We start from the raw sequence: 12,826 nt of genomic DNA, 5'->3' as shown, positions 1-12,826 counted from the left end.
AACAGTAATAAGGAAAAAACAAAACAAGTTTCGTCATAAATCATCAGGAAAAGTTAGAACGAAACTTTTTTACGTGTTTGTGAAATGACTGAAGAATTCTTTTCTTTTGAAAGTAACCGGAAATCCTGGGTCACCGGAGTATTATTGTCTCTTTTTTATTTTTTATTGAAGTTTACCGGCAGAATAATGCAGCACGCGGCGTTAAGAGGCTTTGAAAGGAATTTGACGCCAAAATAAATAATAATCCACTCGAGTTTTCTGTCATTTAGCGACTTCATAGTTTTGACGGGCTCCTAATGAATCTAGGTGCTGCGTTCAAGATCACCGGGATGTCGAGGTTTTTCTGGGCTCCATTCAGATCGATGGATTTGATTGCAAAGTATTTATGTCGTTCTCAGCCCTTCCTCGGATAATCATTTCACGGTGTCTGTTTTTGCATGAAACAGTTAATAATTAGCCGTTCTATCCCGACAGACTGACCGTTATATCTGTCATGTTTCTCAGCGGCGGCTTCCCGGAAAGTATCCTCCGCCTGGAGCTCCATGAGGCATTCACGGTCCCCTTTGTATTCTAGAGGTTCATGAGCGCCGAGACCATCCATGAATGTTTCTTTTTTTAGTTAAACCAATCGCTGTTTTGACCCGGACGGGGCCTGCGGATAAAAAAACACGCATACACACGCGCGCACACACGCAGCTGTGAAAGACCCGAGATTATTTTATTTTCTCGTCTACAGTATTTTCAACAGGCATCTGTGCGGACACCCCTTCCTCAAACAGGCTCGTTTTTTATTTTTTAAATTGAAATATAATCGTTACAAAACTCTCGGAGACACAACCACACAATGATGCAAGACACAGCTCTTCACAAAAACATATATATATATATATATATATATATATATATATATATATATATATATATATATATATATATATATATATATATATATATATATATATATACACACATATATACACACATATATATACACACATATATATACACACATATATAAAAGTATAAAACCTTTCAGCATAAATTACAATTCAAGGCAATCAACAATCTGGACCCTAGATCTGTAACCATTCTGTAGCAGATTTATAAATGTCATCAATCAAAGGACTTGAGTTCTGTATACATTTAATGAGGATAAATACAGTCTGACTTCATTTTTAAAACACAGGAAATTCGGCTGATCTTTTTTCCACTTTTTATGAATATGATATTTTCCCAAAATCAGGAGGATGTTCACTAATTTTGTTGTCTCTTTTGACAACTTACTGTTATAAACAAACTATCATTTTATGTGAATCGCATGTTGTTAATTCTTTGACTTAGCCAATTATGAAAATCTTTCCAGAATCTTTGGATCACTGGATATTAAAACAACAGCTGTCTTCTTGTTTCTGGGTCTGTATGACAGAAATCACACGGATCAACCTCAAAGCCAAATCTACTCCTCAGCGTCTCTGCTGATGGGTAATAATTGTTTATCATTTTGAACTGCATTTCTTTAATTTTGGGGACCACTGTCCATTTGATGAATGTCCAAAGTTGAGCACCTGATGTGACTGACAGGTGTCTCAGTTAATTTATATTTCACTTCTCTATTAAAGTCATGGTATAATTTACTTTTTAAGGATTTGTTGAGGTATTTATAATCACATTTTTTCACTAAGTTTTATTTCTCCTATCACTAAATTTGGTAGTTTAATTTGAACATTGGAAGACAATATTATATTTTTTATTAAACGTATTAAAGCAACTGGAATTTCTCTGCAGGTTTTCTGAAATTCCTTGGTTGAACATTAAACATCATATTTGCTTTTGAAGTCTCTTAACTGAAGAATTTCTTCATTTGAATCAAGAACATCACTTAAACGAGTCAAACCAATTCTGATGAAACATTGTCTTCCTGTTTGTGGTCATTACTCTGTTCTTCCACAGGGGGGCGCAGTGAGGCGAAAATAAGGACTAAATATCATTTTCCACTGGAAAAGAACTTGTTTGTGAAAATCTGAAATCTTTATAGGAAGTTGGAAAATTTCAAAGTCACATCTCAGCAAAAAATATAATCCACCGACTTTTTTGAAGATGTTTTTGGGAAAATGAAACCATATTAAGTCAGGGTTAGCCATAAAGTCTTTAAACAATTTACTCTAAAAGTTGATTCAAAATCAGTTGTCTTTATACCTCCCAAATTATATTCCTTCATAAGTTTAGATTTTCTAATGTAATGGGTCTTATTTCTCCAACTAAATTTTTAAATAATTGAGTTAATTTTTTAGACATTCTTGGGTTAATGTAGAGAGATTGGCTTGTTTTTTTTTTTAAAAAAAACAAGAGTAAATAAAGAAAAAGTCAGCAAAATTTAAACCAAATATTTCAATAAAAATACGTTTTCGTAAAGATCTCGAAGAAACATGAATACAACTATTTTAAACCTGTAAGTAAACTAAGTTAGTTTGGAGTAAATTTAATCAAATTTATTCCTGTTTGTCTTGACATGGAAACACATTTAGTTTAGTTTTACTGTTTATGAAATTAAAATGTCTTCATAATTCTAACTGAGTTTATTAACAAAATATTTATTCAAAAAACTGAATTTTGAAATAAAACTCCAAATTTATTTGCGTTGTTTGTATAAATGTAGACATAATTTACATCGTTTCATCAGTTGAATTCATATTCATATTCATAGCTGTTCATTCTTCTCAGCTTTGTAGACTAACATGATTTTACTTTGATTTCTTCCACTTTTTCACTACCGGACATTTATCTCGAACATTTGAGTCTTTTGTTCTATGCTCCAGACTGTATATAATAAAGATTTGTAAAAATAGAAATAAAGAAAGAAGCTGTAACATCAAACATGTGAAATAATTGACCATTTCTAGTTAGCAGACCTCTATTTTTATCTTTTTTATTTCTTTTCATTTTAATTGTTTTGAGTCGATTTCTAATCTTTATGTTTTCATTGGACATGTTCTAATATTTTACCCCTTAATGATGCTGAAAAGGATTTTAATGAAACCCACGAACGCACGTGATGGAACGCAGCCTGGTTGTCATGGTAACGACAGAGTGTAGTCCGTATAGATGCCTGATGAAAATCCACGGAAGACACGTAAATAACGAGACGTCTCGATTTCTTTTACCAAACTGAGATTAACCCTTTAGAAACATCAAAGGCTGCTCAGCGCTATGATCTGTTGTTGCGATCAACCATGCGCAGGCGCACTGTTGCACTCTTTATAACCGAAGAAGACCAGGAAAAACATGGAAAACATCCACCAGCTGGACAGAAACAGCCCGTTTTCAGAAGATAACCTGCACCCAAATTTCTGCAGTGTTTTTCAGCCGCCGGAGGCTGAAACGAACCAAGATGCTGGTAAGAAAATTCAGATTTAACACAAATGAAAGGCCTGAGTGAGTCTGTGAAGTACTGGCTAAACTATTAGCTTCTTGTTCTTGAACGAAACAATCCTATGGACCACATTCTTGTCTTTTATTACACAAAGTGCACAAACATCTCGTAAAATAACATAAATTGTTTTATTTGCAAATAAACGGGAAAAAACGCATAAAAAAGACGATTGGGTTTATTTAAGGAGAACTGAACGGTCCATCTATGTGTCACCCGGAGGACTTATCGCACGTACTTCCGGTAAACTGATGAGAAATATCGATAGCTGTGTCCGAATTTTTTTTTTTTATTTTTTTTTTATTTTTTTTATTTTTCATTTGAACTTTAAACATACACATAACTACACACAAAGAAGAGAAAGAAAAAGAAAAGAAAATAAATAACTAAAACAAAATATATAGAATTGTAGTTTACAATACTAGGGATTGTGATACAGCTTGTGATCTTCAATGAAAATACACAGTTTTATTGCATTTTTGTTTTTCAGCTGTGTCCGAATTACTGCCCTAATCCCTAACTACTTTTTTTTTTTTATTTGAACTTTTCAAAGACAAAAATACAAACTCTCGCAGAGGATGAACACACCACAAAATACAGAAACACTAAGGGGGTAGAAGATACTCTCAGTCATAAACATATAGTGTTAAAAACACTTGCAAAAAATAAAATAATAAATAACAGGAGCCAAATGATAACACAGGACGGAAACTAGAATAAAAGCCACAAGGAAATTTGTTTAGATATTTTTTTAACACCTACTGAGGATTGTAATCTTTTCAGTGAGGAATAATATAATTTAAAATCGTTAATAAAACCTGGGAAGGAGGGCTTGGAACCTCTCCACTTGCAACAGTGGATGTTGTATTTTCCTAAAAGTAAGATGATATTAATGATATTTGAGAAAGAATCTTCAATATTTTCCATAAACAGCAGGACATCAGAAATACCAAAAGGGGGAATGTTCAGTTTTAAATTAATCCAATTCCTTATTTGAGTCCAGAATTCCTTGGAGTAATCGCATGAAAAAAACAAATGTTCCAGCGTTTCCACATTGGAGTTACAAAAAATGCAAGATTCCACATCAAATTTAAATCTGCTTTGAAGAAAATCGGACACAGGATAATATTTATTTATTTTGAAATGAGTTTCTTTTATTCCCAAACTACTAAAACCCTATATAGTGCGGCACTATATAGTTCTCTGAATTTTCAAAGCAATAGACCTTTTTCACACTTCCGCATTTTTCGACCGGAAATACGTCAATGACGTGTAAAACAACTTCCTGTTAGCATAGCGGCACATATGAAGAATGGCAGAGTGGAAGAGTTGCAGTCTCTGTTGTGTTCCAGGCTGTTCGTCTTCCAACCAAAAACAGCCCTACTTTTCATTTCATTATTTTCCTGTGGATCCAAACCTGAAACCCAAATGATATAGGCGATCCGAAGAGAGGAAGGGCATAGTTTAATGTAAACACAGGTAGCACCCTCTGCTGCCGGCATTTTCGCTCCGGATTGTGGTGCGTCTGCGTCGTTCGTCGCCCGAAGAGTGGTGTCGTCCCGAGCCTTTTCCCTTGGAAAAACTTTACTGATCCTTGGAGAAGAGTCAGTATATGACAGAACCTCAAACGTCAGGCTATGCAGCTATGCTGTGACGATGGCGACATGGTGGCTAAGCTAAGGCAGGACATGGATCAGGACTACGTGACACACCCACCTGCAGGTAAGGTTGTTCATGTGTTTGGTTAACGTTAGTCAACTATGTGTACCGTTATTGGATAAATGCATTTCTACCTGAACAAATGAATGTTTAGAACAAAAGCTGTTCATGCTCTCACCTATTTTAATTACATGTATTTAATTAATTTAGAGTATTTTGTCATTTTGTATTTTCCTTAACAAAAAGAAATGAAATGTATTTGTAATTAAATACTTAACATACTTTTCAAATCATGATTACTGTGTTGTGGTGAAAGGTAGCAAATGTTTTAAGACTGATTTTTAATTTCTTTATCTTCACAGATGCTCTGGATGAGGCTTTGGATTACATCCATGACTTACTTACTGACATTGGATCTAAGCTCATCATTCCACCTTTTAAGCGTTCAGCTCCATCAGCAAGGAGGAAACAGATCAAACGCAGCCATGCCCCGCCTCAGAATTATAGTGGAAAGAGTGATCAGTATGATAAAGTCCTTCCACATCGGGGACTCTCTGTGCCGCTCACACTGATGGGCGGTGGGAATCAGATCTGGCTAAACTGCCGTGTTTTGGCAAATTATCAAGGACTTTTTTGTTTTGAAGAGTGAATTAATGTTTGGTATGTAAATAATGTATAATGTGCAAATAGTATGGAAAAATGTAGTGTTCCCACATATTCTTAAAATTTAATTAAATATAATTGTTATATTCTTAATAATTTTCTGTTGAAATGTGACTTTGACTTCACAAAAAAATTAGATGAACAAATAAAACAATTTTGGTCAAAATTGTGCCTCATTTAATTTTTTGGTAACAACAACAACAACTGATTAATCACAACACAAATACCATCAAACATTTACAATAAACAATAACATTACAGATCATCAACAGTCAGACAGAAGGCTGAACTGAATGTTAAAGACAAGATAAGTGTAATTTAAGGTATGCATTCATGCATTTGCCATAATATATATCCAAGTTCTCTTTCATTCCATCTCAGAAACCCATCCAACACAGCCATGAGAGGTTGGGGCTGCACCTGGCATAATCTGCTTCCAGATGCCATCATATGGATCTGGCTGTGGTCCTACACAAGAGAAACACAACACACAAAAGTTAGACATAAGTGCATAACTACATTTAAATTTAATTCATTATATCTGCTGTAACCATAATTTGGTTAGTCATAAGATTAAAAAAAAAAAACTTAACTTGCTCACAAAGCAACAAAAAGTTAATCACCTGTAAATGCCTTGTACAGTGTGGACCTCTGACCGTCTCTGCCAACTGTTTTGGGTTTTTGCACCATCAGCTCACTAACCGGTTCAGGATGGATTCCCTTATAAGTAAAAGGCAGAAAGCAATTAAAGTCTGTAGTAACTACTTGGGGTGTTTTTATAATAATTTAGAGTTGTTATGGATACACATACGTTCTTAAAAAATAATGACAATATGATCACAAACCCACCTGTGCCATCTTTGCAAGCCACTCGTGCAGGCCAGGGGGGTGGAGCAGCCTGCAGACCCAGCTGTGAATAATGTGCGGTCTGGTACAGGATGGCAAAAGGATGTCATTGCAGAATCCTTTAGCAGCCGCACAACTGCAGGAGAAAGCTTTCAGGTTGGCATTTTATGCATCCAGCGGTATCTAGACACAATAAATTAAATAGGTTACAGTTAAGACATACTTATGTTGCTATATCAATGTAACATGAAACTATAACTTTCAGTAGGTGACCAGATTTGAGTTAGTAAAAAAGAGGAGTGAAGTGAGTTTGTGAGATATTTCATCGAGAGTAATTGGTGTGCAGAGCTGCGTACATAGAGCAAATATGATTACATTTCCTCTATGTTCAATGTTATTTTATTATATAAGTATCAAAAAAGAGGACATGTCCAGGAGAAGAGGACGTCTGGTCACCCTAGTTTCAGAAAAATAATACTAATAAGTAAAGAAAGTGCCGCAACCGCAGCAGCAAAAAGAATGAACACGCATACGGGCAACTTAACATTTCTTATTTACAGCTTCGCCAAATTTTTGGGTGTTATGTTAATCTCATGCCTTTTCACTTAAACATACACACAACATATTCACTGCGATGTGTTATGCCTTATATTACAAATTAATAACACCAGGATTTACAGTTGACGTATTACCGGTGATGCGGCTATGGCTAAAGCTAGCTGAGGCTTACCTTGGTAATGGTGGATAAACTCTTCGTGGTCGAATTTATATCCCTTGTCCAATTTGTTTCCTTTAGTGGACGAATGCATCTTCACACTCTTCACCACATCGGTGCTGGTGAACTTCGGAACACAACTCAGGCTCTTTGAAAACACTCTAGGCTCTGCCATTCCTCCGCCAGCGAAGCACAAACCGGAACTAGGTATACACGTTGATGACGTATTTCCGGTTTTTGCGAAAAAGGTCTATTCGGACACCCGGGCTGTGTCTGAATTACCGCCCTAACCCCTAACTACTAAAACCCTATATAGTGCGGCACTATATAGTTCTCTATATAGTTCTCTGAATTTTCAAAGCAATTCGGACACCCGTGCTCACTAGTTTTCTCTTTCGGGTGTTTTCAAATGGCGCTTGGCACGAAAACAAAGTGGCGCATTACCGCCACCACCTGGTCTGGAGGGAAACAACTTCTATTTAACGCAGAGAATGACACCCATTTGTCAAAGTAAAAATATAATAAATATGAACATTTTATGAAGACTATTTATGAATCTGCTGTGTTCTGATCATGGAAAACGTGGCTGATTTATAAATAATAAAATTACAAACACATTGGTGTAGATTTTATGTATTAGTTGATAAATAAACCATCAAGTCATTAGTCCATGGCAATATTTATTTTTGTGCCGCTGAACGATTTACGGGCTCTTGCGAGGAGGCATTTTTTTTCTGTAGTTTTCTCTTCTACGTTACTGAAAATAGCTTTATATATGAATCTGTCCGGGTTCCTGGCAATAATTCAACCGTTTTTCACGAGATCAAACCAAAAACGAGCAGATATGCAGCATCACAGGACAGCAAGGAGAAGCAGACGTCTCAGAAGATTTCCTCTGGATGCCCCTGACCAGACATGAACAACTTGTGAGTTAAACTTAAAGTTTTTCTATTAATTCAATTTAAGCATTTGTTACTAATTGTGCTCAAGGTTACACAGTCTGCTGGGTCAGACTTTTTAACATCATTTTTCAACACTGGACTATGAACTGTATAGTCTAACTACATGAAACACTTGTGAGATCAAAGTTTAGTATTTTTTATTCAGAGTCAAACCATATAACTTGTTTTAAAGAAAAATACTTTAATTTTTAAATATTTATATAAAAATCCAAAAACCCAGCCAAAAAAAACCCTCGAGATTTTCCAGCATTTATAAATACGTCATAAACTAAAATGTAAGACATCAGAATAAAATGAAACATTCAATAAAATCAGATTTAATTTACTCAATGAAATAATTATTTTTCTATTTTACAGGGTCTTCCACGTCTCTACTGCTTTGCCAACATAAAGGTGTCTGTCGTGGCCCTTCACACTGATGGTCAGTCCGACACAAGACCAGACCGGCAGACCCGCAGATCGGTTGACCCGCGGTACCATTGAGCATCTGGTGGAGCAGCTTCGGGTTCCTCACACTCTGGGGGGGGGGCACAGGAGACTGAGGTCCTGGTGTTTCTTTTCTGGCTGGCGTGTGGCACATCTTACGGTGTGGTAACCAGGGCCTTTGACATGCCACGGTCCACTGTGAGGGACGTTGTCCACAGGACAGCAGACCGCATCCTCCAGCTGATGAGCAGGGTCACCCAGCATCCAGTGGGAATGAACTGCCATTAGTCACCTCAGGTTTTTTAGCAGCTTGCTTGGTCTTCCACCTTCCAAAAGGTCGTAGGGAGCATTAATGGCTGCCACTTAAGAATAAAGGCCCTAAAAGAAAATGCAGCTTGTTATTTTGACAGGAAGCTTTTTTATTCCATTCAACTGCAGGCTGTATGTGACTAATGCCAAATTTAGAGATATTTTTGTTGGGAATCAAGGATCAGTCCACAGTTCACAGGTTCTACGTAAAAGCCCAATTTATGTAAATCAAACATTACCCACCTGAAGGATCCTTTTGGGTGATGGTGGGTATCCCTGCATTGCTCATCCCATCACGCTGCTGACACCCTACAGGGAACCCATGAGGAATGCGGTTCAGGCCCGTTACAACCAGCACCACGCCAAGGCATGCTCTGTGGTGGAGAGAGCATTTGGCATTATGAAGATGAGGAGGAGAGCAATATTTCTGGGGGCACTGGAAGTAAAACCAACCTTTGCAATGAAAATCATTGCCTGCAGTTCAGTTCTGCACAATCTGTGCATCAGCGAAGGGACTGCTGGGAGCCACAGATGTTGAGCCAAACCAGGAACCAGTAGGACGGGTAAAGTGGCGTCCGTCTGCGAGGACAAATCTCTGCTTTCCTTTCAGCTCCAACTGTGACACACATGACTCTAGAAGACCAGGATTATTGTTAAGATGTATAAAAATAAATGTTAACATATAAAACGAAAATGTAAATATGTACATATTTATATATTTATATTGATTACATATTTATATGAAAATTCTTTTGAGATTGTTAAAAATTGATCAGATTTAAATAATACATGTAAATAATTCATTTTTGTTCCAGCATTTATTAAATAAATTGCAAAAACAACGACGACGTTACATTTTGTGAACAATATTTTAAACTCAGGTAAGCTTAACAGACTCTCCTGTCACTCTTTGTCCCTTCTTGCTCTCTCCTCCTCTCCTCTTTCAACAACAACCTTTACCCCAACATGACAACGATTACAGTTTATGATAAATAAATACAAATCTGATCAAGTGTCTTTTACTCTCATCCGGCACGAGCTTGCCTGAAAACTGTTATGTTAGCTGCTTTGGCTTAACATTTGACCGACATAAACCAGACCATGCGTTGTTCTCACGTCCGTGGTTTATTCTGTGTCCGCTTAATTTCCGTCCGACCGGATACATACACAACAACCAATAGTTCCACTTCACTTTATCCAACACCTCCCCTTTTTAGTTAGAACACTCTTTCTTTATCAACATTAACAATTCCATTCTGGAACATAAAATAATTCCCACTATCTAGGGTATCAAATAACGTAAGCTTATTCAACTTAACTTTCTTACTTCTGTTTTTTTTTTCCTTGTAAATCAAAACACAGACTTCCTCACTTTTCTGTTAACCAAACAAAAATTTTCATACACCCTTCTCTTTTATTTCCCAAAAACTCTCACAGATCTAACCGCTTGGGCGGACGGGACACTCGTCCTGAAGATGTTACATAAGGTGGCTTAACCGTGTCCTGTGTGTTATGACTAGGTATACTAGATTCTCGACCTGCGTTTTCTTCCACTCCAGTCTGCTGTGTGGACACAGTTAACTCTGACCTTTCCGGAGAACGTAAAGGTCTCACATGTGTGCGGTTGCGCCTAATCTGACCTTCATCAGTGTCAATAATGTACGACCTAGGTGTAGTTGCATGTTGTACCACTGTCCCTTCTTTCTTCTCTCTTGGCAGCCATACAGTTTGACCTGTTTGAAGAACCGTCAGAGGACGGACCCGGTGACGCCGATCGTACTGGCGTTGCTGGTTTGCTTTGTACCGTCTCTGTTTGGGTTTGAATTGTTTCATATTTGGCCATCTTGGGAAAAGAGTCACAGGCTGCTGTGGCAGTGTTGTCTTCAGCTGTCTGCCCATCAGCAGCTGTGCAGGGGAGTAGCCGCACTCGAGCGGTGTAGCCCGATAAGAGAGAAGTGCTTTTGTCTTCTCCCCTCCTCCTTTCCACAGTCCTTTAACTGTAGCTACTGCTCTTTCAGCTTCTCCGTTCGCCTGCGGGTATCTTGGACTGCTGGTGATGTGAACAAACCCATACTCCATAGCAAAGTCCTTGAACTTTTCACTGGCGTACTGCGGTCCGTTGTCCGACACCACTGTCTCTGGGATCCCATGGCGACTGAATGTCTCCTTCATGGCAGCTATGTCTGTCGCGGCAGATGTCACATTCAGTTTAGCCACTTCTATGTACCTTGAGAAATAGTCCACCACCAGAATATAAGTGTCCTTATTCCAAAAGAACATATCCGTACCAACCCGCTGCCAGGGCCGCTCCGGTACTGGTGTGGTCAGTAGTGGTTCTCGATGTTCTGCTTTATGTTGTGAACATGTCTTACAATTTTCCACAACTTTACTGATGTGCACCGACAAACCTGGCCACCACACAGACTGACGAGGTCTAGCCCTGCATTTGACTATGCCCTGATGTCCATCATGAATCTGATTCAGGATCTCTTTCCTCATGCTTTGTGGAATGACCAGTCTCTGTCCTCTCAGCAACAACTCACCCGCCAGATTGAGATTGTCTTTTTCTGACCAATACTCACTCAGCTCCCGTGGCAGCATGTGCCTTTCGGGCCAGCCTGTTTTACAGCACTGGATAAACAGGGTCGGAGTGCTGTTTTTGTTGAATCTCTCTTAGTCTGGGTTCTGTAGCAGGAATGCTCTGAACTACAGAGTCCACAAAGACTTTGACCTCTGCTTCGTTGTTCAATTCTTCTGGTGTGAACGTGTGGTTTACCGGTGCTCTAGACAGTGTGTCTGCCGTTATTAAGCACTTTCCCGGAACATGCACGATGTCAAACGTGAACTTCATAAGTCTCAATCTAAACCTCAACACTCTTGGTGGTAACTCATCTAAAGCCTTGGTGCTCAACAAAGGTACAAGAGGCTTATGATCGGTCTCCAACCTGACTCTTAGTCCATGGATGTAAGGTGCTAGTCTTTCACAAGCCCACGTCACCGCCAGAGCCTCCTTCTCTATTTGAGCGTAGTGTTTTTCTGCAGGCGTCAACCCTCTGGAAATGAACACTACCAGCCTCCAGGTTCCATCTTTTTGTTCCTGAGTGAGGACGGCCCCGAGCCCGTATGAAGATGCGTCTGCTGCCACACACGTCTTGGCGTCGATTGAGTATGAGGCGAGCACCCGTGGTGAACTCAGTTCAGTCTTTAGTTTCTGAAAAGCCTCTTTCTGAGCGTTTCCCCAATGCCATTCGTTCTTTTCACAAAGCAGGTCTCTTAATGGCTTTGAAAATGATGCCAGGTGAGGAAGAAACGTTCCCAAGTAATTGGCCATGCCCATAACTCTCCTCACTCCCTCTACATCTTGCGGTTCAGGCATCTCCATTATAGCCTTGACTTTGTTTGGGTCTGGGGACACCCCATCAGCCGTAACACAGTGACCTACAAAAGAGATTTTATCTTTAGAGAACTCACACTTGTCGTTCAGTGTCAGTCCCTCTGCTTCAAATCTCTGCAGCACTCTGTGAAGCCTCTCATCGTGCTGCTGCATGTCCTCTCCCACGACAACGACATCATCTGCATGGCACACCACCCCCTCGCACCCCTCCAGCATCTGTGACATCCTGCGCTGGAAATGCTCAGGAGCTGATGAAATCCCAAAAGGCAGGCAGTTAAACGCATATCTGCCAAAGGGTGTGATGAACGTTGTTAAAAGTCTGCTTTCTTTCGCCAACGGGATCTGCCAGAAGCCTGAGGTGGCATCCAATTTTGTGAACACCTTTGCTCCGGACAGCATAGCAAGTGTGTGGTCTACAGCTGGGA

At 38.8% G+C, this 12,826-nt stretch overlaps 1 protein-coding gene and 1 long non-coding RNA gene across 2 annotated transcripts in view; one reads left to right on the top strand and one right to left on the bottom strand.

The window, feature by feature from the left end:
• Positions 1-3,074: 3,074 nt before the first annotated feature.
• The window catches only part of LOC101169270 (uncharacterized), a 29,188-nt gene continuing 19,436 nt past the window's right edge, over positions 3,075-12,826 (top strand). The window contains exon 1 of the mRNA XM_023949309.2: positions 3,075-3,394. Coding sequence (XP_023805077.1) covers positions 3,283-3,394 — 112 coding nt within the window. The 5' untranslated portion in view covers positions 3,075-3,282. The remainder of the gene's footprint in view (positions 3,395-12,826) is intronic.
• Positions 6,078-6,733, bottom strand: LOC144987776 (uncharacterized). Its single transcript, XR_013651445.1, has 3 exons — positions 6,599-6,733; positions 6,373-6,469; positions 6,078-6,217 (listed from the first exon to the last, which is right to left on the bottom strand). It is a non-coding gene; the product is annotated as an uncharacterized LOC144987776 (long non-coding RNA).

Source organism: Oryzias latipes, chromosome 19 (assembly GCF_053564925.1).
Source record: "Oryzias latipes strain Hd-rR chromosome 19, Olatipes_Hd-rR_3.1".
NCBI classification, from domain to species: Eukaryota; Metazoa; Chordata; class Actinopteri; order Beloniformes; family Adrianichthyidae; genus Oryzias; species Oryzias latipes.
The sequence above is the reverse complement of the archived record's forward strand: the minus strand, read 5'-3'. Positions and strand labels throughout refer to the sequence as shown.